The 27,959-nt window shown below is 39.4% G+C and overlaps 1 protein-coding gene across 4 annotated transcripts in view; it reads left to right on the plus strand.

The window, feature by feature from the left end:
• The window catches only part of SH3KBP1 (SH3 domain containing kinase binding protein 1), a 153,461-nt gene extending 125,736 nt beyond the window's left edge, over positions 1-27,725 (plus strand). For all 4 annotated transcript variants that reach the window (XM_082220594.1, XM_082220596.1, XM_082220593.1 and 1 more), the window contains 10 exons: positions 2,444-2,545; positions 4,525-4,576; positions 5,778-5,858; positions 6,871-7,033; positions 9,016-9,101; positions 17,669-17,778; positions 19,363-19,488; positions 21,317-21,582; positions 22,383-22,446; positions 24,599-27,725. In XM_082220594.1, coding sequence (XP_082076720.1) covers positions 2,444-2,545; positions 4,525-4,576; positions 5,778-5,858; positions 6,871-7,033; positions 9,016-9,101; positions 17,669-17,778; positions 19,363-19,488; positions 21,317-21,582; positions 22,383-22,446; positions 24,599-24,640 — 1,092 coding nt within the window. In that variant the 3' untranslated portion in view covers positions 24,641-27,725. The remainder of the gene's footprint in view (positions 1-2,443; positions 2,546-4,524; positions 4,577-5,777; positions 5,859-6,870; positions 7,034-9,015; positions 9,102-17,668; positions 17,779-19,362; positions 19,489-21,316; positions 21,583-22,382; positions 22,447-24,598) is intronic.
• The last annotated feature ends 234 nt before the right edge of the window (positions 27,726-27,959 follow it).

Genomic DNA, 27,959 nt, shown 5'->3' on the forward strand with positions numbered 1-27,959 from the left:
ATTTATTTTCTTGTTCTAGATAGATTTGCTGCATGTAAGGGAAAATGTGAAAGCTTTAAGGGATGCAAGAATTATGGAGCACCATAGTTTAATGGTAGAGCTCGTGTTACATGTAGAGACGTCCCACAATGAACTCTAGTTTTTTGTTTTGTTTTGTTTTTGTTTTTGTTTTTTTACAATGAACTCTAGTTAAAAGGAGATTTGGTAGCTGTGAGTGCTGCTGCCAGTTGAGAAAAGTCCACACCAGGCTGGACAGACCAGTGCTCTTGAATATAAGGCAGCTACATATCTTCTTAAGGGTAGGGTGCGTTTCTGCCAGGCTCTGACCGTTAGAATGTCACAATCAACAAACTTTCCACAAAAGGCAATAGTGGTTCACACAATCCTGCAAACCGCTCTCTCTCTCTCCCTCCCTCCCTCCTTCTCTCTCTCTCTCAGACTTTAATGACAGTTGCAGTATATCCAATGCCCATTGGATCTATATCTGACATGGGGCAAATACTGCATTGAATGAATGTTGCTTTATATAATTCCTTCCAGTACACTGTGTTTCTAAAATGAAAACAAAGGTAACTTTTAATATATAAGCTGAAGATTCTTACTTTTGTAGTTAAATCCTTTGTCCACCTGTTTCTCATCTTATGCAGATCGTGAGCCACATTGGGATAGCAAACTGTTTTTATTTCTTTGCACAGTGCCAGACAGATGGCTGCATCTTTATAAATAATGATCATGGTGGTGATGCAGAAGAAAGTGTCATTCTGCTGTAGGCAGTTGCATATGCTATCCTTAAACAATTCTCTCTTTTTTACCATTACTTTTTGCAAATGTGTAAGTTTCACGTGTACATATTTCCATGCAAGGGTATGAATGTAACAGGAACATACAGAAATCAATGAAGCTGCATATTCTATGGCACTTGAGGAAATTCATTAGAAAGAGTTATAAAGAGCATATGCTCAAACTGGCAAGTGTATACAAATCTTAGTTCTCATGACCGCCTGACAGTCCCCACCCAGTCCCCTAGATATGATGCAGGCAGCTCAGTGGGGATTAAAACTGAATCTAGAGCAGCAGTTCTCAACCTGTGGGTCCTCAGATGTTGTTGGACTACAACTCCCATCATCCCTGAGCTCTGGCCTTGCTAGCTAGGGGTGATGGGAGTTGTAGTTCAACAACATCTGGGGACCCGCAGGTTGAGAAAGGCTGGTCTAGAGGAAGGAGTGGGGGAATAAGCTTTCCTGCTGGTGTACTAGTCCCATTTAGTTCCCTCTCCAGAGCACCTCGCACCTCCTATTTCTTTCCTGGTCAGCAAAGGGAGAAGCTGGTTTCCCCTTTTCTAGGTTTCCTGTAGCTTGTGCATACCTCCAGTCTGACTCATGGGCATGCAGTCACTATAGCTGGAGTCTTCTGGTACCTCTCTCTCATCTCCCTGCATAGTATGCAGCTGTTTTAGTGCCCTCACATGCAGCACAGTCACAAAAGCATGCCATATGTGAGCTGTGGTGGTAGCAAAGACTTAACCCAGTTAGACCCTGGGGTCACTAGCAATGGTTTTAATGGTGGCAGCAGCCCAGCCTAGCCCATGACAGCCTATGTGAATGAAGTCTGCTGCTAGGCTTTAGTATGTCGTTAATGCTGCCATTTCTACTGCTTGGTGCCATGATGGGGGCATAAAGTGGGGTATAAGTATGTATCTATATGTGTGTGTGTGTACAGACATAAACATGTATACACTCATCACCTTGTTTTTAGAAATGCTTATTGTGTTATTGTGTTACATAAAGAGTCTGCATTTAAGCATAAAGACTCTTGTGTTTTATAATGTGAAGGCAGCAAGGTAGAATGTAGATGTAGAATAATGTCTTGCTTCTCCTCCTCTACATGATACGCTTCCAGCTCTGCCATCTTTTCTGCCTAGCTTCACATGAAAGGAGGCAGAAGAGAAGGGAAAGACAGACAGATCTGTACACCTGTCACAGAAGGGTTCCTTTTCTTCACTTGTACACCCTCTAGTTTTTATTCCCCACCATATCAAAAACTGACTCTCTAAGGTGCTGCCAAAAAATGTACACTCCTATAGAATTCAGATAAACAGCAGGTGTGTTTTGGGTGGGTGGTATTGGTACTAATTACTTTAATGTTTTAATATTTAATGGCCACAAATATGTGACATTCTCATGACTTGCTACCTGTTGCTACTTTCCCCTTTTTCATAATGTATTGACCAGGGAACTAACAATGTGTCTATGACTAGTAAACACATTTAAACGACCAACACCACTAGTTATTGATGAAAACTTAGCAATATACACACCATGGCCTCATAAAACATGTTCTGCATATATCCCACTTTATACTCTCAGTTCACAGGGGGAAATAATCCTTGTCAAAAGATATGTTTTTCAGTGTATGCAATCAATTTCTTCTTTATGTACCTTAGGAATGTATTGATACTGGCTGGTGGGAAGGAGAACTCAACGGCAGAAGAGGAGTATTTCCTGATAACTTTGTTAAATTACTTATTTCTGACTTTGAAAAAGAGGTAGGATATGTTTGCCCTTTATCACTGAGAATTTTATGAACCTGTGTCTTTTGTTTGGAACATGTTAGTTATAATAAAATATTGAAAAGCTGAAACTCACCTAAAATGTTTTTTTTTTGGGATAAATGTTTGTTTATGGACGGCAGCATATTTGTGTAGCTTGAAATTGCATTGTGCAGCTTTTTCAACTTGCGGTGTAAAAAGCTGAATTGAAAAACTAGCTTCAGCAAGATTGTTCTAAAAGCCCGTATTCTATTTGCACAGAATCGGGCATTGTTGCATCCAGTGTCTGCTTGAGCAGAACAGACTCCACTAGCATAACATGACTTCTTCCTCTCCTCCCTGCTGCAGACCCCAGCATGCCCCCCAAATGTGCTCCAGAGGGTAGAACTCTCCAGACCAGATTTGGGGGGAACACTGAGGAAAAGAGGAAGGGGAAGTCCTGTTGCACATGCACTGCACAGCACTGGACTCCATCCAGTTATCCATGTGAATAAATGGCTGGTGATTGTGCTTTAATTTGCTGGATTTCTTGTTCCTTCAGAAGAGTCTTAAACTGAATGAGAATATTGGGCCAATTAGGTCAGTATTGCCTTCACTGACTGGCAGTGGCTCTCCAGCCCAACATGGAGGAATCAGGGATTGAACCTTGGACTTTCTGTGAATGAAGCGTGTTCTCTACATTCCCCATGTTAATGGGTGATCAAAAATTTTAGTAAAGCTTACTACAGATATATAAAGCCCATTAAATCTACCCTCATGTAGCTACAGAAAACTTAGTGTACAAATATACTGCAGAGCATTATAACTTAAAATTTAATGTTCATATTTGATCCAAAATTTCACCCTAAAACATTAACACTGAATACTAATGCAACACAGTGTCATACGTGTTTCAGTCACAAAAGTCCTCTTTACGGTGGTAGATATATTTTCCAAATATAGATATATATCTGAAGAAGTGATCTCCATTCAACAAATGCTATGGTAAATGGTTCGACTTTAAGGTGCCTCAAGGCTTTTTGTTTTTTCAGTACTTTCCTGTAATTAATCTACTTTGGTTTCAGGAAACAAAGTATAACTGCAGAGAAGTAACTTCCTGCTTAACAAAGTCTTTGAACACTAAGCAAATATGGGCATAACGGCAAATAGTCACATATAATTTCCATAGAGTAGCAGCTAGTCTTTACTAAATTATGATGGCTGTCTCCTCTCTCACTATGTTCATACATTGCATTTATCTGCTGTGTTGCTGAAAGGCTTTACAAATATATATATATATATATATATGCTTTCGTAGATTTTCACGGGTACAGGAATGCAGGTTTTGGTGTCTTCGGGTGTCTTCCCGTGTAAGAGTCGGGGTGTCTGTGCGACGTTTCGACAAGGTCTCACTCGTCATCTTCAGGCTGGTGCTTTCGGCTTCTTGTTACTGGAACAGAGCAGAGTCTGGTGTTTGAGTTCCTATAAATACTGTTGAGGGGTGTGGTGTATAGCCTCCAACGTTCTGGGCAAAGAGGAAGTTCCTAGATTAGTGTGCCTTTTCTTCTTTTGTTCCTTAATTTTGTTCCTTAACCCAAGATATCCCCCAAGTAATTAAGGAACAAAAGAAGAAAAGGCACACTAATCTAGGAACTTCCTCTTTGCCCAGAACGTTGGAGGCTATACACCACACCCCTCAACAGTATTTATAGGAACTCAAACACCAGACTCTGCTCTGTTCCAGTAACAAGAAGCCGAAAGCACCAGCCTGAAGATGACGAGTGAGACCTCGTCGAAACGTCGCACAGACACCCCGACTCTTACACGGGAAGACACCCGAAGACACCAAAACCTGCATATATATATATATATATATATATATATATATATATATATATATGTGTGTGTGTGTGTGTGTGTGTTATTAGAATGATTTTATGTTCTGTCTGGTTCAAATTCTTTTTAGCAACCTGGTTATCATTTCTTTTTTATTTTAGAGACCTAAGAAACCACCACCTCCATCAGCTCCTGCCTTCAAACAAGGATCAGGTAATGCACTGTTGCTTTATAATAAGCATCAGTAAATATCCCTTACAGACAGTACATTCACTTTTCTGTCTCTTAATGGAAGCTCTCAGTATCACTTTATGCACCATGCCATTTAAAAATTGTTAAATTGCAGGTACTGTCTGGCAGCCGCAGACTGCTTCTGAAATCCCAGGCTTGCTCATGTCAGTGATCATTCTTGGGATAAGAAAGCCTAGCCAAGTACCAGTCCCATTTGGTGAAGAATTGGTAACATTGTACCAAATTAAGGAAGGCAGGGAAGACTGGTATACTTATTAATATGGTGTTTATGTATCAATTCATAATAATTCATTTTAAAGTGTTATTAGTTTATTACCTCTTTGAAAAAGACATAGAAGACCTTTAATTTTATGACGGAGTAATTATCAGACAATCTTCCCAAAACCATTCTATAGCAGTAACATGCATTCGCCATCTAGTGGTTGTTAAAGAAAAGCACTAACAATGATTATCTTCCATATTGTTTTCACAACTGAAGTAAAAGTCATTTGTTTTTGAGATGCATCCTCTCAATATTTAATATTTCCGAAACTGGCAGACTGGCAGGTAGTGAAGGTGACTGACCACAGTTTTATGTACTAAAGGTGTGTGGGGGGGGGACATCTTACATGTTGTCCTATTTGCCCAAGCAAGTAATAATTGCCTTTGGAGAGGCAACTGTGGCAGACTACATACCACAACTGTGGGGCTGACTGCATACCTCCATGCATGTTTTTTCCTACACACAGCTCTCTTTCTTCCACCTTTGTTTATTTGTTCATTCATTCCTTTGTCACATTTATAGCCTGCTTTTCTTCCATCATGGGAGTCAATGGAGCATACATATGGTTGGCAAGCATTGCCTGTCCAGCATACATATGGTTGGGAAGGCACTGACCAAACCTTCAGATGCTTACAAGGGGAACTCCCATGTGAAAGAGTCCTAAGTATAAATTCTCTCTCTCTCTCTCTCTCTCTCTGTGTGTGTGTGTGTGTGTGTGTGAGAGAGACAGAGAGAGAGAGAGAGAGAGAGAGAGAGAGAGAGAGCGCAAACACATATTTGGAAACAAACCCCATATTCATTTGTAATGAAGCATATTGCCTTAGCGAACCTAAATAAATAAATGCATATTTCCAAATTCTTGATTTCCTTTCTAAACAATTACATTGAATTTTTTTATAGCTACGACAGACAGAAAACATGAAATCAAAAAGGTACCTCCTGAAAGACCAGAATGTCTTCCTCATCGAACAGAAGAGAAAGGTAAGAAGCATTACTTCTGAGTGAAAAGTCCTCCTTATATTTTAGTAAATGCTGTCTGTGGTCCTTGGAGACTGGTATTCTCCCCTGCTTAAATCAGTTCCCCCAGCAACCCCCAGTTGGGAGGAACACAATATGATATTCTGTCAGTCTGAGGCCTAGGAAGAATTACCATCCCACCAGCTCTCCTCAAACATTCTCCCACAAGCAAGTGGGAACAGCAGCAGCAGCACAATCAAAGGACAGTTCCACAGAGCTCCCTCTCTGGCTGGACTTGCCTTTTCCTTCTCTTCCTGAAAGAGTGACCTTTCCCTGATGATTTGCAAGACTCTTCTAAGGACTTTCATTTGCACAATGGGGTTTCCCTCCTCTTCCCCCAAAATTGGCTCTGGGGAGGGATTGGGAGAAACTCCAGAGCTGCACACTGTGGAGGGAGCAAATTGTTCCATCTGAATCCTTGTGCAGACTGAACTTTTGTAATAATGTGACACTGAATTCCACCCATTGGTGGAACACATGTTTGCAGCATGTTTGCAGTAATTTGTATTCATTTGTTTTCAGTGTTGTAAGTGGCCTATAGAAAAACAATTTGTTTAGGTTTGAGAAATTTTCTACACTTCATTACTTTACAGTAAATAAAAGTATGTGCTTTATTAGCGTTACAATAAAGATGATATAAAAAAATTCCTTCCTGTAGCACCTTAAAGACCAACTAAGTTAGTTCTTGGTATAAGCTTTCGTGTGCATGCACACTTCTTCAGATACACATGTGTATCTGAAGAAGTGTGCATGCACACGAAAGCTTATACCAAGAACTAACTTAGTTGGTCTTTAAGGTGCTACAGGAAGGAATTTTTTTATTTTGACTATGGCAGACCAACACGGCTACCTATCTGTAATAAAGATGATGTAAGATATTTTTTCTGTTGGGTTTTGCCCATAGCTGTAACTTCCATAAGTGAGAGAGTTTTGCTTTAAAATGTCTTCATTCTTTTGGGGGGAAATTGATTTAAAGAAAGACCAGAGAGAGAGCAAAAGCTGTTAGATTTACAGAAGCCTTCTGTTCCTGCTATACCACCGAAGAAACCTCGACCACCCAAAACAAACTCTTTGAACAGACCTGGTACGTTGCCTCCAAGAAGACCAGAAAGACCAATTGTGCCTCTGACCCATACAAGGTATTTGATGGATCAGTTCTTTAAAAGAAATCAGTGGATGATAAAACATATTTATGATGAAATCTTGTAGATACTTGCACCTCATTGAGTCTCTTTGAAGTACACATAATGTGTACTTTGAAGTGCAAAATGGACACAATAAATTATTTTGATTTATATTACAATTTTAAAATCTGTTTTTAAAAAACATGAGTGGTTGGCCTCCAGTTAGGTATTGCATTTGCCACCTACAGCATAATGTAGTAATTTCATTTGATTTTATAAAGGACTGGCTGATTCCTTATCTTCCATCTTGATTGCAGAAATTCTCTGATGGGGCCCTCTAGTGGTACCCCATGCAGTGGTGGACCTTGGGGTCTCAAATTTCAGCAGCTCCCTGGGCAACACCAAAATCCAGAACACATATACAGAGCAGCTCTCGCCTTCCATGCACCATGCCCAGTGCGACTGAACCAGTCATACTTTCCCAAATTCACCTCTGCCCTATAACCCTGAGTGACTGAACAATAGTGTGGCAGGTCCTGCCCTGTGGAGCGTCTTACCAGTAGAGTCTCAGCAGGAACCATCCTTTCCTTCCTTCAGATGTAATTTGAAAACTCGATTGTTTAGACTGGCCTTTACAACATGAAGTTTTCTTTTAACCAATCGGCATTTATTAATATTTATTGAGTGGACAGGCGGAGTCCCCCCAATCCCGGGCGACTCCTGAGTGGAAAAATGACTCACGACAACGAGCTATGGGATTAAATTTGGCCACAACTTTATTAAGTTTCAGATGTAGGGAGACCTTGGCTCAGGCACTGGGCGTTTATCCTTCCCAGTCCCCAGCTGAGGATCCACCCTCTGTTGTGTGGGCAGGGCGGTCCCTCCCCCTACCTGGCCGATCCCCTGGCAACGCCTCCCCAGGCGGGATTGGGCGATTGGCTGAGGTAGGTGGAGACCTCCAGGTATCCAGCCTGGGGAGGGCGAAACCAGCCCATACCACCAGGAGCCGCATGGGATCCTGGGGGCTGCGTGCGACCACGCAAAAGGTGCCCCCCATTTGATGTGAGGAGCAGTCATTGGCGTTTTTAATGATGTTTTATGGATTTCTTGTTGATTTAATCCTTATATGTTGTACTTCCCCCTGCTGTTTTTTATATATATATATGAAAGTGTAGATTTATAAATTTGTAAATAAGTAAATTAAATTGTTTGATGATAATGGCTTTCCATCATCAGGCAAAACCATAGATTAGACTTCTTAGTAACTTCCATTATTTATGAAAAATACAGTGGAACCTTGGGTTGTGAACGTGATCCATGCAAGAGGCACGTTCACAATCCGCAGCGTTCACAACCCGCAGCGCTGTGTGTGTGCACGCACGGGTCGCAATTCGGCGCTTCTGTGCATGCGCAAAGCCCTTCACAAGTCCACTTTTAGTACTCATCTGCCATGCAGAGTCACAAAACACCCACTCTGAAACTGTCACCGGAAAGCCATTAGTTATTAAGCGCCTCAGTGAGGGAGCCAATCCTACTGAAGGAGCTGCAGCCAACGGATGAATTGGCAGGGGTGGGGTGGGGGGCTTAACCCCATTATCACAGCTTGACGCTTCATAACTTTATCACTTAATGGGTCTGCAACACATTCTGCCTTTCTTCATATCACTTACTGTTTTCATAAACAAATTGTTATTTTTAAAATTGCTGATCAGAAGGTATCCTTTCAGATTTTCTTCATCTCAAGATGCAGTTAACATTTGAGAAATTGTTTAGGACACTAGTGTGTCTAAAATAGGCCCTTTTGACAGGTGTTAAAGAGAAACAAGATAAGGTTAATCCTAGCAGCATGTCGGTTTACAAGCGATAGCTCCCTCGGACAGCTCACTGTGACCCAGGAGCTGCGCATGAGGAATGCTTCTTTCCCTCAGTTTGCAAGATACAAGAAATTACTGTTAACAGGCAGTCCCAGTAAATATCTCTCTCATTTTTGACTGCAGGAATGATATCCCAAAAGTAGATCTAGCAAGCTGTACATCGTCTAGCACCTTAGAAAAGGATTCCACAGAAAGGAGCAATGACATCGGTAAGTTGACGTGCTTTTTATACCAGACCTACCTCCTAAATATACATTACCTTTCAGTATTAATTTTATCATACAGTATTATTTAACTTTCCAGTAAATGTATCATGTTATTTTTTTAAAAATACATATCCAAAAATTTAGAAGAAATTGGATGCAAAATATTTTCAGTTCTTGGAACCTTTTGTGTGATTGCAGATCATTTTGTTGTGAAGGTTTTGGAAAGCTAATTTAAAAAAATTACCTGAAATGGTTGCTGCTGTTTGTAAAATGAGTTGTAGATGTCTGTTGTAGTTAAGAATTTGATCAGATTACCTGACACTCTTGAGATTTAACTACACAACCTACTCTGAGAAAACGAAAGATTAATTACGGTTTTTCCCCCATCACAAATTTGAACACAAAAGGTATGTTCTGAATTGGTGGGGTATCAGTCTTCTGGCTGCTGGAAAACAAGGTGTTCTGACTGTGGTCATATATCTGTAAGCAAAGCCAGTGTCATTTTCAGATGGAAATATTTCAATGTCATCTGCTTCAGTCACTCAGTTCAGTAACAACTGTGCTGCAGCAGACATGTTTTTATAAGAGGCAGTCTTTGTATCCTAAATTGTAAGCATTACTACATTTCATTGGTAGCATGCACTGTTATTTTTATGTTGTGGTTTCTTCATAGAGCACATATTGATTAAATGATGTACTGCAGTAGCTAATTTTCCTTCTCTCCAGACTTGGCAGTTTTGCACTTGTTTGCAACTGCTATGCTAACTTTTAAAACCGAGTTTTTTTAATAATTAGGCTTCAATCTAATGCATACTCACTAGGAAACAAGTACCATTAAACTTAGTAGGACTTAATTCCAAGTAAAACATGTTTTTGTTGCTCTCAATCTTTTGTCTGTTTTTGTGCTGTGTGGAATCTCTAGTAGCAAGCTGGTTGTTTAGTTCGTAGAATGTGCTTTTTCAACCAAACACTTGACTGAGAATAGCAAAGCAAGGTGTCTGTAATGATAAGTAACTTACAAGTAAGGCGTATGAATTTTTAAATTGGCAGATTTATTACATTAGTTCGTTGCTGGTTTTTGCACAGTGCTAGAAATTTCATGTGCTTTTATAAATAATAATATGTAAGCTTTCTAATTTAGGTAACAGTAAGTGCCAACAGAATGCAGAATGTTTTCTGCTTTTGTAAGCCTTCTATTATTTGTAGGATTGAAACGTTAGTGTTAAAAGCTACCTGTCATTATGTTCTAATACTATTAGAAAAATACTCTAATAACCAAAATAGTAATAATGAATCAACTGACAGTTATGGAACAGCTACTAGTTTTAGACAGTCTAAACTGCCAGTTACAAACACTAGATAAGTCTGAGAACTACTACTTTATACTTATTGTCACACATTTTCCTTTTGCTAGGGAGATTATAATCAAAGCGTAAGCTTCCATTATTTTTGTAGGCATAAATGAGGGTCACAGGGGCAAATTGTTTGCAACAGCAAAACAGAATTCCTCAATAAATAATTGTCAATCCTGAATTAAAAGATTTTATTTTTATAAGGCTTTTGATGACAGATAAACATAATTAAGAAAATAAACGGCCGTATACTGAGGTACAGAATTAAATAACTAAAGAATTAAAGCAACACACAGTGCTGTTATCATACTAGAAAATGAATAGTTAGGGATGCTTAATAGGTTTATTCATTGTGTGAAGAGTGAATCGATTAAAATATTTGTGGGTAGTGCTAGACCTTTAGTGAACATGATGGAGGACAGAAATACTTAAGATTTATATACTCAAATTGATTTGGGACAGATTAAATAAAAGTGAACATGTCTGTGAGGTGAGAGATGTTCTCACAATTGTGTTGGCCATTTACATAGTGATAACCCCAACAACAGGGACGCGGGTGGCGCTGTGGGTAAAACCTCAGTGCCTAGGACTTGCTGATCGTATGGTCGGCGGTTCGAATCCCCGTGGCAGGGTGAGCTCCCGTCTTTCGGTCCCAGCTCCTGCCCACCTAGCAGTTCGAAAGCACCCCTAATTGCAAGTAGATAAATAGGTACCGCTTTATAGCGGGAAGGTAACCGGCGTTTCCATGTGCTGCGCTGGTGCTGGCTCACCAGAGCAGCTTCGTCACGCTGGCCACGTGACCCGGAAGTGTCCTCGGACAGCGCTGGCTCCCGGCCTCTTGAGTGAGATGAGCGCACAACCCTAGAGTCGGACACGACTGGCCCGTACGGGCAGGGGTACCTTTACCTTTACCTTTAACCCCAACAAGAGGGTGAAATTCAGCTGCTATCTTTATAGGGTAATTTGAACACAGTTTGGACCAGAAATAATAGCTGTTGGCAAGTTTGTTTTGTAAAAGAAAACAAAAATCACATCACATTATAATGAAGAGAAATAACATAGCCTTGTAGTATCCTGCAATCAGCTTGGACAGGGATGCATTTTGTTTAACATCTTGAAGAGCTGTCGTTCCATCTGGGTTTACCATGACCGGCTAACATCAGTGACTCTGTCTTAACCTTCTCTGCTGACTGCTAAGTTCTGGTCATCATTTGTGTGAACATGGTTACCCAGAGGATAAATATGCTTGATGTAATTTTCTTGACTTGAAAACTTAGGGTATTTATATCTAATAGGGTTGGATTACTAAACCAGTGAATGGTGGGTAGATTTTAATTTTTGTTGTTGTTGTTCTGATGTAAATATTTGTATGTAATATATTTTCCAGCTTTATCTGTGGCTCACACTTCCTTCTTTTTTAAAAAAAGTTTGTTAGTCTTAACTGTTAAGTGTGTCTTTAGAAATCTATTCCCTTTACTCCTCACACCTTTTTTTTCTTTTCTCTTCTTTTTCTACATTTCCAGTGATGCCTTTCTTTTCCTTTCCACTCACATTTCTTCAAGCTTTCCCCATTTACATCCCTTTACCATGGGTAATTCTTCTTCACTTGATGATGGTAAGGCTTTTTCACCTTCTGTCTGTCCTGTCATTATTTTTCCTGAAAATGAGTGGTATATTCTTACCATTCTCCTGACATCCTGTTGTATGCTGTGCTGTTGCAGATATTATTATTATTATTATTATTATTTCTATACCGCCCTTTATCCTAGGATCACAGAGTGGTTTAAAATATAAAAACACAAACTACATAACAAAGTCAAATGTCAAAGAAAACAACAACTACCAGACTTTTAGAAGACATCTGAAGGCAGCCTGTTTAGGGAAGCTTTTAATGTTTGATGCATTACTGTATTTTAATATTTTGTTGGAAGCCACCCAGAGTTGCTAGGGAAGTCCAGCCAGATGGGCAGGGTATAAATAAATTACTACTACTACTACTACTACTACTACTACTACTACTACTGTTAAGTAACAAACTAAAACAATACCCCTACAACAGTTTAAAAGGCCATAGATTGTTTAATTAGCCAGAGGCCTGGAAGAAGAGGAATGTTTTTGTTTAAAGAAGGTGCCAGGCAAGCCTCCCTGGGGAGAATATTCCACAAATGGGGAGCCATGGCAGAAAAGGCCCATTCTCATGCTGCCCCCCTCTAGATCCCCTGTGGAGGAGGCACACAAAAAAGGGCCTCAGGTGATGATAACAGGATCTGGGGCAGTTCATATGGGGAGAGGTGGTCCTTGAGGTATTGATGTCCTGAGCTGTTTAAGGCTTTAGAGGTCAAAACCAGCACTCTGAATTGGGCCCAGAAATTAACTGGCAGCCAGTGCAGTCAAGCCAGGATTGGCGTTATATGTTCAAACCATCTTCTCCCAGTGAACAACCTGGCCACTGAATTCTGCAGCAGCTGAAGTTTCTAAACCATATTCAAAGGCAGCCCCACATATAACACAGTTCAGTAATATAACCTAGATGTTACCAGAGCATAGATGGCTATCTAGTTTGGTAGATGAAGAGGTGTTGCATATTTTTTCAATTTTAATGCCTCTGAAAATATTTTATTGGTTTATGCATATCCATTATGCATACGGTGTCAAATCATTTGTTGCGAAATGGTTTGCCCACCTAAAGTTTTGTTTTTGGAGCATCACTATAAGTTAAATCAGTAGCATGGTTAAAATACCTCAATCTCACCTTTACCATAAAATAAATGCATGCAACTTGGACCAGTACAGCATTTAATTCCTTTGAGTGGGGGGAGGGAATGTTCAATGCACATACAAAGATTCTATTAATGGGACTGTTCTCCCATTAATAGAACAGAACAAGGAAGCTACAGTATACCAGCAGCAGCATCTGCTTATTGGACCAACTGATTGCTGCAGGTGTGCAGATATTATTTTAAAATAACTAGAATTTTCCAAGCATTTTAAATAAGAAAATAACCTCTCCTGCTATAATTTTAATTTGATGTTTTCAGGCGCTGTAGAATGAACCAACTAATTTCCAGAGAAGGTGCATGAATTTTGTGGAGATTAAAGAAATGCCAAAACCTAGAAAGGTGCTTCTAAGTTCATTGTGTCAAGAGAAGGATTACGGTATTTTGCTCACATTTGTAGGCAGAATGTGAGCAAAAAACATGAAGCATGCTCAAAATTAGGGAATAATGGGAAATAGTGCTCAGTTTTTAGTATGGTGGTTCTACATTACAATTTCTATGTGAGCTATTGTTGGAATTGCATTAGAGTGAATTTGTTAATTGTATGTCTGTAATGGGCACATGTTTCAGAAATTATTTTTCTCTAGCATAAGAAACTACCAATAAAGTCCTTAAGGCTGAAGTACAAAATAGGTTTTTGATCCCTATTTTTCAGATGTAAAATGAAGTAAATATGCATTCCTTTTAAGTTTGTGTATGAAGCTTGTGAACACCCGGGAGTTGCTTTGTAGTTATAATTATGAACAACAATTGCTTTAACTATTACTTTGTTTTGAGGCCAGTTTTGTTAAATGTAAGTGAAGTTTTAGAATCCTAGTGGTGTTTACAAAAAAATGAATTAAAACGACCTCCCATTTTATATTTTTAGGGAGAGGATTCAATAGAATGGGTGGGGGAGTTGCGATACTATCCAGTGGCATTTGTTGTTGTGTCACACCATGCTCCCTTGAAGTGAACGAAATTTAGCACAATGTGCTGGTATGTCAATAATAAAGCCACAGTTCTATAACACAACAAGCACCAAAGTGTGAATCACCCGTAAGAATGTGGAACTAAAGCACTAGCACAATAATCAGGAAAACAAATGTAATATTCCCCACGTTTGAATTCAGGTGTAGTTACACATACGTAAATCCATTTAAAACTGATTCCTCCTACGTCACAATTGAGGAGAAGTAATTGGGACTACTGCAATGACTCCTAAGATAGAGAGTCCTATTAGTGATGTGCAGACCCTGCTTTCTCTGCCAGGAAATCTCTAAAAACACTTTTCCTACTAGCATTTAACAGGGACACTCAACAAAGGCAAATGGGTGAAGGATGTCCCCACAACTAATTATACCTTACCTTTATGAACAAGGAGGGGGCTAAAGAATCATGGGCAGGGCTTACTACATATAGGCAATGCTTTTTTCTGGGGGGTACGCAGGGGTATGCATACCCCTAAATATTTTGTGAATCTAAGTTTGGCCTCATTGAGGGGCAGTATTTCAATATGAGTAGGAAAATGAGAGTACCCCTAAACATTTTTTTTTTTTTTTAGAAAAAAGGACTGTATATAGGAGAACCTTGCAGGGCCAGACATCAGCTGGAAATGTCAGAATTTCCTACTAATGAGATCAGGAGGCAGAGAAAGCTACAAATCCTATGATCCCATGCAACTAGTGACTGTCCACAGGGAGAATCATTTGGTAGAGAAGGGCAGCCTGTGGTGTTGTTGTTGTTGTTGTTTTCTGCTGCTGCTGTTGTTTTGTGGAAGGGCAGCTGGCTTATGGCAGGGGCTGAAAGAGGTTATCAAACTACAGCGGAGAAAATGTGCCATCAAGGTTTAACTTTCATTTGCTTTTAGCATTTACTGACAGTGAGACATGAACCTGTAACCCTTTCCTACGTGTGACTTGCATGACCTTGACTGTGTCCCTGCTGATGTAACTTGATTGCACACTTCCAAAGCAGATTATGTACTGCTCAAAAAAAAGTATTAATAGGAGTGATGAAGAAAGATATATTAGTATGTGGATAAGCTAGTGTTCAGTACTCGTGTCATTGAGTTCTTTCCAACTTACTATCAGCAGTTAACTATTTGAGAAAAGCTGCTTGGCATAACAAATGAAAGTAAAATATGTGGGTTGGACCCATAGATCGTGAGTGGAAGTCATGCAGAAGGACTCCCCCCCCCATGATGTCCTTCTGTGCCCCTCCCCCTAGTTTCTTCTGAAGCTCCATTAGGAAAGGTTGTCTGGGGACTCAGAGCTGCAGGGCGGAAGCCCCATTGCACGAATAGACTTCCACTCATGCAATTCTGGATCCAGCCCGTTATGAGCTAATCGTTGCTGTCCCATTTCTGTATATGAGCATTCTATAGAGACTGAAAAGAAACATGAGAGGTCAGAATCAAGCTTGCTGTGACTTGTTTTGCTCAGCTGCCAAATTGATCAAGTTTGACAACACTAAATACTTTATTTGTGAATTTTTTTATGGAAATAAATTGAGCTTTGGATCATAAATTTACACTACACTCTTGAGCATCACGAACCTAATAGGAAGCTCTCGGTACATTATTATATCATCTTATCTCTGTAAGGATCAACTTGCAACTTCATACTCTGTCAAATACTGACTGACAGCATGTGTAACATTTCACTTTGGTAAGGACAGCCTGCATCCTTCAGGACCTAAAGGAACGATTAGAAGCAGACCTTTTAGGAGTCAAAGGGAGCAGTTGCTTGCAGGCTGAGGGAAGCAAATTGCCTGGATACTTCACTCTTGAGGCAGGGCCTTTGCAAAGTGATGCTACCAACTCTTGTAGACTCTTTTAAAAAATACAAAATAAAGAAAATAAAGCAATTTTAAAATTTAAGTATGCATTCTGATTAATTTGGCTTATTAAATTGTTGCCAGCTAAGATTATTATTATTATTACTTGTGAAAATGCTATTAAATTATTCATTGACCCTAAATATTGGCTAGTAAACTGTCTTTGCTTGTTTGCTTGCTTGTTTGTTTATTTACTGCATATCATGCCCTTTGATATGTTTTAAAGTAGGGTTGTATTTTTTTCTTGATTTTACTGTTTTATCTTTTGATAAATGCATTGAGGTGTGTGTGTGTTTTACAATCAAGCAGTATATAAATTTTATGAAATAAGAAAACAAACAAACAAATATCCATATTCCGAAGGAACCCAAGCCTTATGAGGAACAGTTGAAGGAGCTGGGTATGTTTAGCATGAGAAAGAGGAGATTGAGAGGAGATGCAAATATCTGAATGGCTGCCACATGGAAGAGGGAACAAGCTTGTTTTCTTCTGCTCTGGAGGGTAGGACACAAAGTAGTGGCTTCAAGTTACAAGAAAGGAGATTCCGACTAAACATTAGGAAGAACTTTTTGACCGTCGGAGCTTTTCGACAGGGGAATGGACTCCTTTGGAAACATAGGAACCACCCGCCAGGCGCCAAAGTCCCTTCGCCCAACCAATAAAATATTTGATGGGGCTGGTCCCCCCCCCCTCAATTGATGGACATTGCTATTCAAATGGGGTGTGATCAATTATGCGGGACAAGACTTACCTGCCTCCCCCCAATATATTATTCAAGTTGGCACTCCTGCTTGGGAGGTGGTGGACTCTCCTTTTTTTTGGAGGTTTTAAAGCAGACGTTGGATGGCCCATCTGTCATAGGTGCTTTAGTTGAGATTCCTGCAGGGGTTGGACTAGATGACCCTCAGGGTCACTTCCAGCTCTACAATCCTATGATTCTATGATTGCTTTTGAAAGTATAGTTGGATATAAAGCAAAGGTGCATAGGTTACTTCAATCTTAATGGGATGAAATGAAATGAGGATGAACCATAACTTCAGTCAACTCAAAGTATGGGCTATACTGGCTGAGACTGATGGGAATTCAAGTCTAATGGCCTCTGGAGGGCCACAGGTCCCCCATTTGTGCTCTGTAGGAAAATTCAGAGTCCAATTGATGCCAACCAGCCTGTTACCCTTCTCTAAGAAAGATTGGGCTTCTCCCTGACCGTACATGATGCGTTCAATGTCCTTTCTTGTTGGGGATTATGGAGCTTCTGCATTAACCCCATGATCCCTGGCAGCAAAACCTATGCACCTTTTAAAATATCTAAACACATTTTAACTAATTAGTTTTCAGTTATTTTCAGCTATAGTATTGTTGTTTTAAATACATATTGTGAGCTAGCTAGCCTGAGTATGTTTTAAATAAAAATGCATATAAATGTGCATAAAACAACCCTGGATCAAGGATCTTTTTACAAACGGGTTCTGCTAGCAAACCTGGATTTGATGGAATGGAAATACAGAAATACAATGTAATATGTGAATGTAGTTTAAATATCTCATTTGTCACCTTCTTGAGTTGACTCCATGATTTGACAGTGTCTAATGTGTGTGCATATATATATCTTCATGTTTTTAAGATCTGGAAGGTTTTGATTCCGTAATACCAGTTGCTGAGAAGCTCAGTCACCCTACAACTACTAGACCAAAAGCTACTGGCAGAAGACCTCCTTCACAATCATTCACATCTGTAAGTATCCTCTATGAACTGGATATTTGAGAACATAGGACACTGAGTCAGACAATAGGTCTATTTCCTGCATCGTCTATAATGGCAGGCAGTGGCTCTGCAGGCTTTAAGACAGGGATATTTGCTGCACTACCTTGGAGGTGCCAGGGATTGAACCTATGACCCTTCTTTATCATACCTATTGTAGTTTTAAAATCTCATTTGTTTCCTTCTTGAGTGACTTGGTAATTTTGACAGTGTGTGGTATACAGATATATATTTTCATGTTTTTAAGATTATCCAATTCCCTAAGTGGTTTAACCCTGGGAGGCAGGAGGAAGTACTCAGTATTTGCTTGACTCACGTCTACTTAAAAAAAGGTTTCTTGCTTTGTCGGTGTCCCTGTTAGATTTCTTGCAGCATACCTATAATTTCCCCTTTTTGGGTCTCTTCTTTAGCTTAATTGCAAACACGCAATCATACTTTGATGGCTGTTTGCAAATGTTCTTTGGACTGGAGCCACACAAAAAAAGAGTGGAAAGAAAATAGTTGCTAAATCCATTTGCGCCTAGACAAGGATTCACACAGTCCAATGCCCATTTCATCAGCAGTTCTCATGCCTCTGTTTGTGCAGGAGGTTTCACAAAAACAGTAAAATATATTTTGTGCAATGCTCTTATCATGAGGTGTAAAAACAGGCCTTCTGTCTCAGGAAGATGCCTTCCATCATGGAGTAGCCCTTTTGGATCCAGCTTTGCATCTCATTAATATATTTTTTTCTACCTCATAATACCTATTCCAGTAGCAACAGCTTGAAATGTTAGCAGAAATAAGTTCTAGCAATTTCTTTTAATAGGGCTTTGTACTTGATTAGTGTTTATTATTAAGAATAATGATAATTCTCACATGAGTCATGGGATGAAATTGTTATACGGTAAACCCGCTGAGCCCATGGGAGTTCTCTGCATGCAGGTGCGATGCATATGGAGAAATTTTCAACATGCTAATTTGGATTACTAAATTAATAGGGAAGGTATTAAGAGACTCTGTGAACCTCATTTCCCTGAATAAGGAGAGGCCTCTCTCATCTTTGGCCCCATTTGCACCAAAGTTGCTTGGGAAGAGGGATTGGTTGTTAAACCACTCTGGGAATTGTAACTATGTGATGGGAATGGGGTTTCCTAACAATTCTCGGCACCCTTAACGAACTACAATATCGAGGATTCTTTGTGGAAAGCCAGGACTCTTGAAAGCGGTATGATACTGCTTTAAATGTAGAGTGCAGATGAGGCCTCTATTGCAATATTCTGCCACCTGCTATCCTATCCCCTTTCCCCATTGTGAAGCTTGCTGCCACTGCTACCACCCCTTGGGCACAGAGGAAGGGGATAACAGGAGTGGAGTGTGACCAGAATCAAGGCAAGAGAACCCTGCTTAGTTCTTACTCCATACTATTCAAATGCTTGTGTAGAGTGTGGTCCACAGTAGATTAGTAGTATACACATTTTGTATCAGGGATTAGGTCTCCAATGCTTCTGTCTTGTTGAAAGTTAGTCTGTTACAGTTAAGTATTTGTGGAAAGAAAATACTTCTGTGTTTCCACAGTCTTCACTTTCAAGTCCTGACTTCTTTGATTCACCAAGTCCTGAAGATGAAAAGGAGGAACATGTTTCTCTTCCGCACAAAGTAGCTGAACCATTAAAGAAAGCAAAGACTGTTACAATATCGCTAGTAAGTGATTTAGGTTGTTTGTATCAATAGCAAGGGCTGTTACTTGTGGTTGCTAATGTAATTATGGTGTTGCTGTTTTGGGGCACAGGTAAGTACAGTGTAATATGTCCATTAACATGCACAATCTGATTTGTGGTCTTTCCACTTCAAAGTTGGGGTGCATGATCTCCTGATTTCCACAGTTATTCCCCCTTCCTAAAAGAGGGAAAGGAAAATCAACATGACATGTACACACAGATCACACACAGTTTGATGTGTTTGGTGATAAATCCATATGATCATAAGTACAATTCCATGTTCCACTGCATACAAGCTATTGCTAGGAAGTCAGACATCTGAGCAATCCCATGGTGACTTGTCCAGAGAATTTAAGGTCTAGGCAATGATTTGAGCAACGTCTCTAATTTTCAAACTTAGCTTTCTGCCTCCAAAGGGGGCAAGTATATCCCCATATAGCAAACCAAACTATGCCTCCAAAGGGGGCAAGTATATCCCCATATAGCAAACCAAACTATGTCTTCTAAAATGTCTGAGGACAGAGTTCTTTCACTTGTGCAGACATTTATTCATTCTCATTTCAGACTTTTAGAATGCAATCCTATACCTGCCTATTCAGAACGAAGTCCCACTGAGTTCAGTTGGGCTTATTCCCAGAAAAGTTGTTATAGGATTGCAGTCATACACATTCTACATTACAGGAGGTATTATAAGACACATTTAGCAGCTAGACTACTTTTGTTTTAGAAATTCCATTTCCTTCCATAACCTTAAACTCTTTAGGTTCTAAAGAACCTAAGTAATAGGAACAGAGGAAGCTGTCATTCCAAAGCAAGACATGAGTCTTGAGGGATCTACATTGATGGATCTCAGGCTTCTAGTAAAAACAGCCAGAGCCAGGCTCAAAAGATACACACTTAGAAGTCAAGAATTCTGTTCCCAGGGATTTGTTTTTGCGTACCAGAACATAACCCTTTCACACAGAAATCTGCTCCTGATTATCCCCACCGTCACCACCTACAGTTGTCTTAATTTCATCTCTATCCTTTTTTGTGGCAGGGTTTGTATCATTTTGTTGTTGCTGTTATAATAACGGTTGGAGTCAGAAATCCTTGGTGACCTGTTTTGAATTCACTAAAGATCCACCAATAGAGCCCTATCTACCCATCCCTGCCTTATACTGGTTAGACTATTTGTCCCCACTTTCCCTGATCCCACCTACTACCTGAAATTATTTTAACTAAACTTTCTAATGATTGAATCCAAGTCCTTCTGCTTGCAAAACATGTTCTCTGCCACTGAGTTGTGATCTCTCTCTGTATGGTTATTATATAACCGTATAATGGTGGTTTCAGCACTTCTGCATTCAGAGCCAAATTGATTAGTTACATTTTATATTTAAAAGAAGAAACAAAACAGCCAAGTGCTATTATATAATTTTGAATTATTTTATGTCACAGAAGAAATTTTTGTTTGTACGAGTGGGCCCTGTTGTCTTTTGCATATTTCCCCCACACACATCCTGACCCAGTTTCTGGTGACATTTTTCATTGGTCAGTAATAGCAATTCAGAATGAAATTTGCCCAGCAGCATTCCCATGGGTGACAGCTCCTGGCAGGCTCACGTCAGCATGATGTTAAGATCAATTTGGAAAGATGTGTTTGAGAAGCTATGCTATTTACATTGTGGCCAATTCTTATGGAACATCTGGACAGGATTTCATCAGCATAGCTGGGCAGAAGAGGAGGGGGGAAAACATCGGATACTGGAGCTCCTTTTCTTGTTAGCATTCTAATGCTTGGGTGTGGTATTGTCATTTTTCTTTAATAGGTATCTGATAACAAAGCTTCACTGCCTGCCAAGCCAGGAGGCTTAACAAGTGGAAGTAATCTTCCATCTTCATTATCATCCTCATCTGCACTTCATCCAGTTTCAGCAGGAACAACAGGTCATAGGTCAAATTCCCCATCTTTGTTCAGCAGTGAAGGAAAGCCAAAGACTGACCAATCCAGCCAAGGTGAAGCAGCTTTGGATGAGTTAAGAACACAAGTGAAGGAGCTGCGAACTATCATTGAAACAATGAAAGACCAGCAGAAGTGAGTGTTACTGTATCGCTGGAGGGTGTAGACTATCCCCTTTCCATACATTACCCCATGTGAGCCAGGTCCCTTTGTGTCCATTAATAACTTTTTATGTGTTTGCATGATTTGTCTTTTTCTTTGGAATAGCCTTCCTCGACCTGGTGCCTTCCTGATGCTTTGGACTACACCCATCAGCTCCAGCCAACATAACCATGCCAGCAATGTCTGATGGGAGTTATAGACCAGAACATCTGAATGGCATCAGGTTGGGGAAGGCTGGTTTACAGATAGATGAAAGTGTATGAACGATGGATTTAGAGCTTCTGTATTCAGAGCCAAATTGATTAGTTATGGTGGAGAACTTTATTGCACTTTTCAGTTCTTTTAGCTTAACTTGTTTTAAAAAGTGCCATGTTTTCGTTTACCTGGAGAGGTTGCTGACTAATCTTCCCCAAATTATTTTGAAAGATGGGTAACATCCCTGCTATACTTACCTATCTTACATCATTCTATATTTTCTCAAGATGCTGCTACTTTGAGGACACTAATTCATACCACAATGAATTCTGCTGGTATTAGTCATTTTAAAGGATTTTATGCTGTCTGCTAATCTCTGTTTTCAGTAGGGTTTATTCTTATTCTTCTTTTGCCATGCCTGAAAACAGGAGATACTTTTCAGTTTTTCCAGGAACAGCAATTCTGCTGAGCTGAGTTAGATACCATATATTATAGGAAAAAGAGTGGGACTTTCTTCACACCTACCTTCCAAAGCAGCTGCCTGCTCTTCTATTCACTTCCTATTTTGCTTTTTCTAGAAAAGAGATTAAACAATTGCTGTCTGAATTAGATGAAGAAAAGAAGATCCGGCTACGATTGCAGGTACTTGTATCATATGTGGCCTTAGACAACTTTATAGAAAGAGAACAATTTTCATGGAAAATAAAAATAGAAGATAAAAACTCCTAATGCAAACATAATCCTGCTAATATTTAATCTGTTTAAGTTGGTTAAGATGAAACAAATACAAAAAGATGTTAAACTGTAAGAATTTTGTTTGTTATACTGATGGTTGTTTATCATTTATTTTATGTTGCAACTTACCCTGGAAGGATATAAATCTTTTAAATAATAAACAAAACATGAGATTTCCTACCTGCCCGCCCCCTGCTCAATATTAAAATGTTTTGAAAATCCAAGACCTGAAATAATACTATCCACAAAGCATTTTGATTTCCAGAAACAGTAAAAATAAAGTAACTATGGTTTATTATAAATGGGGTGAACAAGTGACCATAGTGCTGGGAAATGTGTATTAATCCTTTCTGCTCACACTTGTCTTCTTCCTCACAAGTTGCTGTTTGTTCAAAGATTTGATCAGTTGTGTAACTGCATGCATGTGCAGCATCACATGCCTCCATATCTCAAAATGAAATACTACATATTAGTCTACGTATGCTAAACATTTAGTGCTTTTCTGAAAAGCGCACAATCATTGTGAAAAGTTGAGCTATGTTGCTGTGCTAATATTAAAGTAGGAAACTGGTAAGCCCTGTTTGGACATTCAGATTACTCGCGTGTAAACAGCTGTATGAAGGGGAGAGCTGCTAAGCCCTGCTCTCCTCCACTATATCATCATCATCCACAAGTTTGATGGATTGTGGTTTGATCTTTTTAGTGAAGGGGAGTTCCACATTGTAACAAAAACTTCATACAGAAATAGCTTCTAAGGCCTTCTTTGAGAAGGAATGGGGAAGTTCTGACCCTACAGAAGCTGTTGGATTCAGCCCAGCCAGCTTGAGCAAGTTACAGATGATGTGAGTTCAATAGCATATGGAAAGCCACAGGTTCCTCATCCCTGCTCTAAACTATAACATTCAGAGCTGCCTTCTTGGCAGAGAGACACCTGACCAGTATAGTTAGACGCTATGGAGGAAATCCAAGGATTGGCCAAACACAAAGTTTTTCAAATGAAACTGTACCACCTCATTGAGCCCGTTGTTAATAATATTGATGTTCTGCAGCTGCCTGTAAAATGCATATTGTGGTCTGCTGAATAGCTGATGCTTCTAGAAGCTCATTAGCAGGGTATCAAAGTGGAAGCCTCTGAACACAGAGGTCTCATTTAGACTGAAACCTAAAGGTCCATCTTCCATGGATCTGTCTAACCCAGCTTTTGCTACTATCCAGATGCTTTTGTCTACAACTCCCATCAGCCCTAGGCTGCAGCTGCGAGCTGTAGTCCTAAACATTTGAAGGGGACCGAGTTGCTGAAGGCTAATCTAACTTTAATTAGAAGAAGAAAAAGGGGGGATAGCCATTATGACATCCTTCTGCTAATGAATTAATATAAATGCATAATTTGCTCATTTACCTACTTACTTTAATTTGCTGTGAATCTCCCACCCATCAAATTCATTGCAGAATCCAGCGTTCTAATAATAAACTTTCTCTTCCTCTGTTCCTTCTGTACCAGTCATTACTTTAAGAACCCCTCTAACCTATACTCAAAGAGCAATCCAAACTCCCTATTGACATGGTTTGGAAGTGGGAGAGTTGTGCCTTCACCAACCTGGCCAGACTCTACTGGCGGCTCAGTGAAGGACCATTTTTCTGCCCGCCCCCCCACCGCCACCTTCCACCTGGCCATCATGAGAGGTGGTGCTCACAAGTGCAGCAGTGGCTGTGCTTCTGCCAATCAGGGGGTTGGATTTCAAGACTTAGCCATCTTGGGCTTTTTACAGAATTCTCCAGCACATTATGCTATCCCTTATTGGTTCCATCCTTTCCATGTAGGATTTTCTGAGCTGTATACAGTATTCTGAATAGGGACAGCAACATGCTTTGTATGAATATAATGACAGTATGGTACTGGCGGTGTTATTTCCTGAGTTATTTCTGACATTGACTTGAAGAAGAAGATACAGTATGCTGCCACTGCCTAGCTAGAAGGATGTATTAGGCACTGGGACATTTGATTCAAAAGCTAATTGCATGGAAATGGTTTAAACTGGAACTTTTTGTCCTTCTACAGATGGAAGTTAATGATATAAGGAAAGCTCTTCAATCAAAGTGAATTCTGGATAGATGGAATGTTGTATTATTCATCGTGACAGAGACTTTTATGCCCCAGACAAAATAACTTTGTGCCAAATGATTAAAGATCTGCCTACACCCCTTTGTTTGAACAACTAGCACAAGAGTTTTAATAGCACAACACAAATTCCAGCGAAGAGGAGGAATTTCCATGTGGCTTGGTAATCGCACTGTTGTGACTGAAATTCTTCTTACTGTGCTAAAATCTTCTCTACTTCAAGTTCACAGGCAATTGAAAACTCAGGCAGTTTAGTTCATAGTGGTACTATTTTAATGATGTTTTCCATAAGTAAAATCTACTTCAGGTTTATCAGTTTACAGGTTTTATGATTTTGACTTTTTAAATTGTCTTTTGTCACACAGATTCTTAAGATGTTTGTATTGCATATAGCCAGAAATGAATGTTGATATCTGGGTGAGGAGTCCTTTATTTGTTTCTCTCTCTCTCTCTCTCTTTCTCTTTCTCTCTTGCTTCACATAGAACAGCTTTATGTGTTGTTTTAAATACGATTACATATGCAATCTTTTGTCCAAAAATTATCTACAAGATGAATCTTAAGTTTGTGTACAAATAGTGTATTTAAAAGGAAAAAAATGAAGATAAATTGGTCTTTGCAATGATTTGTGCCTTCTTTTGCCAAACACTGATTGGAGCTGGTTGTATACCAGGTCTTAGAAATGTAGCTATCACAATGAGGCCTGACAGTCCACTAGAGGTCACTCTTTCAGTATTTTAGCTGCTTGCTCCTAAGAGAACATGTTTGGGGTTTTTTGTTTTGTTTTGTTTTTGCTAAGGTGGTATAATGACCACAGCATGTTGAAGCAACTTTATTTCAACAACTGTGGCTTATTCAACTGAGAATTCACTGCTGCTTGATTTCATTCGAACTTTAAACACTTGCTTTCATCTCTAGGTTTGCACATCTTGGGTGAACAGAATATGCATAATCTAAGAGCAAAAATGAATAAAATATAAAACAACAAGAGAGAGTTGTATTATTTCATGCACAGATATTGTGCAATATTAACCTGGTGTTTAATATCAATTGCTACATCTATTGTGAACTTCGTAATGTGGGGAAATGGTGTGATTTTTGTATAATGGCATCCTAGAAGCTGGGCTTTCTTTCCTAGGGTTACAGAAAAGCAGTATTCAACTCATCTATTTATAGATAGTGAGAATCTCAGATTTCAAGGTAAATTGAGTGTATGTGCACATGTGCACAATCTAAAAATAGTTCATGACAAAAACTGTAATTTCCTATTTTAATAATAGATTGCATTATTAATACAATCCTATGTGTGTCTACTCAGATGTAAATCCAATTCAATGAAAATTATTCCCAGATAAGTGCGCATAGGACTGCCGCCTCACACTTACTAAGAGAGTAAGCCCCATTGAATTTAGTGAGACCTACTTTTGAGAAAACACACATAGGATTGGTTTGTGTGTTTCCTTGTACAATTAAGGTATTTGTGCTGCTGAAACATCCACTTGTTGCTGTCCAGTGGTGTTTTGGCTCTGCTCTGTGGTCAGAGCTATGAAGTTTACATTAAATATTACGCAGTGACTCTGTTTATCATATCACATGACCATTTAGCATTCTCCTCTCCCCCACCTTAGGAATTCAAAGTTGTTTGTTTGACTTCTAGTTTGATTTTAATTGGCTTGAAAGCTTCCAACATGATGGTAATCTCTATAAAGATTTCTATAGTTCAGTTCCAGGAAGATGGGACAGCAGGTTTTAGATTTAGTGATGCATCAGAATCCTTGTGTTAATCATGTCTATTTCTTACTTACTACTTAACTTTAACACAATCACTAATTGAACATTTTTCACTGTGATACCTCTATGATTTTAAAGCTGCATTACGATCTCTGTATTCAGAAAACCCAACCCATTTTGATCAATATATTTCTACTGTGCTTCAAGCATGAGGAAATTTTGTGAAATCAACTCCTTGATCGTCACAACAGCCATGTGTTCCGAGAGGTTGGTAGTATTCTTTACTGTTTTACAGAATAAACTATTGCCCAGTCCTAAGACTAGCTAGTACTTGAGATATTGTGCTGTAACAAATGCAGTGCTACGTAATTTAGCATTGCAGTAAAATACAAGCCAGCTCAAAGTGCTTAGGAGTGGACAGAAGGCAAATAGAAGCGTCAGATGTGCACTTAGAATGCCCAAAGTCTGTGGGTTTGAGCATGTGGTCACGACACCTCTTCAGTGGCATGCTATTTTGAATGTTTTACAGGAAACAGGTGCTTTTAACATGCACATGTGTCCATGTTGAGGATCCCCCATGTGTACCTAACTGGGGCAAGTAAATGAATATGCAAAGTTGCCATGAGACAGAGCTTCTCAAAGCCACTTGTAGAAAATGGATTCATATAGAAGCCGCTTCCATGTGGTTGCATTGCACGTTGCTCTGATAACAACTGATGAGAGAAACCCTATGTCAATTGAAACATTTGGTTCCTTTTCCTGCTACCATCACTTTTTTGGGGGGGCCCTGAGGATGTACATCTATATACAAAAGTTACCAATGCAAGGCCGGACCTGATCGTCTCAATGTGTGGCACCCACACAACAGTGGTAGCATATTAATTAGACCTATGGATGATATAGGCTCTTGTTTCCAACCAGGTCTTTATAGATCTCTTGTAGTTTTCTAGCAATAAGAATTTATAGCTACTAACTTAAAAATTAAGAATTTGACAGGCAGACAAGTAATGCTTCTAAATTTACAGATATTAGAAACTTGAGATTGTAGGATAGCATAGTGGATTTCTGATTTCACTCACCTGGAAAACTAACTTTGAATATTTACAGTATGGGTTCAAACACAGGGCCGTGTTCTAAAATGTTATTTTTTTGTGGGGAGTGGGACAGAGGGACCTATCTTAATTCAGCATTGTCTGACCTGAAATCAGGTTCTCTATTCCCCCCCCCCCTTTCTCCCCTTCCTGTTGCAATGGTACATTGTCATTTTATAAAACTGTATTGAGGAGTCCAACGTATTGTGTGATTTGTAAAATAAGATTAAATGAGATTTTGTGGAAATACCTTGTTTAAAGCTTTGTTGTTCTTGGAAATATGAATTATCGCTTATTCTGCATTATACTTACAGAATAGGAAGCATTTTTCAAAGAAATTACACTTCCAGTGCTTTAAAAGAAATGACCAATTGTTCATTTAGAGCCATTGTTATAATGTAGTTATGCCAGAAATATTTATTTTTCTCATCAAAGCAAATAGAAAGGAACGCACTGCAAATTCATCTTGAACTGAAGGTGT

Source organism: Podarcis vaucheri (assembly GCF_965113315.1).
Source record: "Podarcis vaucheri genome assembly, chromosome: 4".
Classification (NCBI taxonomy): Eukaryota; Metazoa; Chordata; class Lepidosauria; order Squamata; family Lacertidae; genus Podarcis; species Podarcis vaucheri.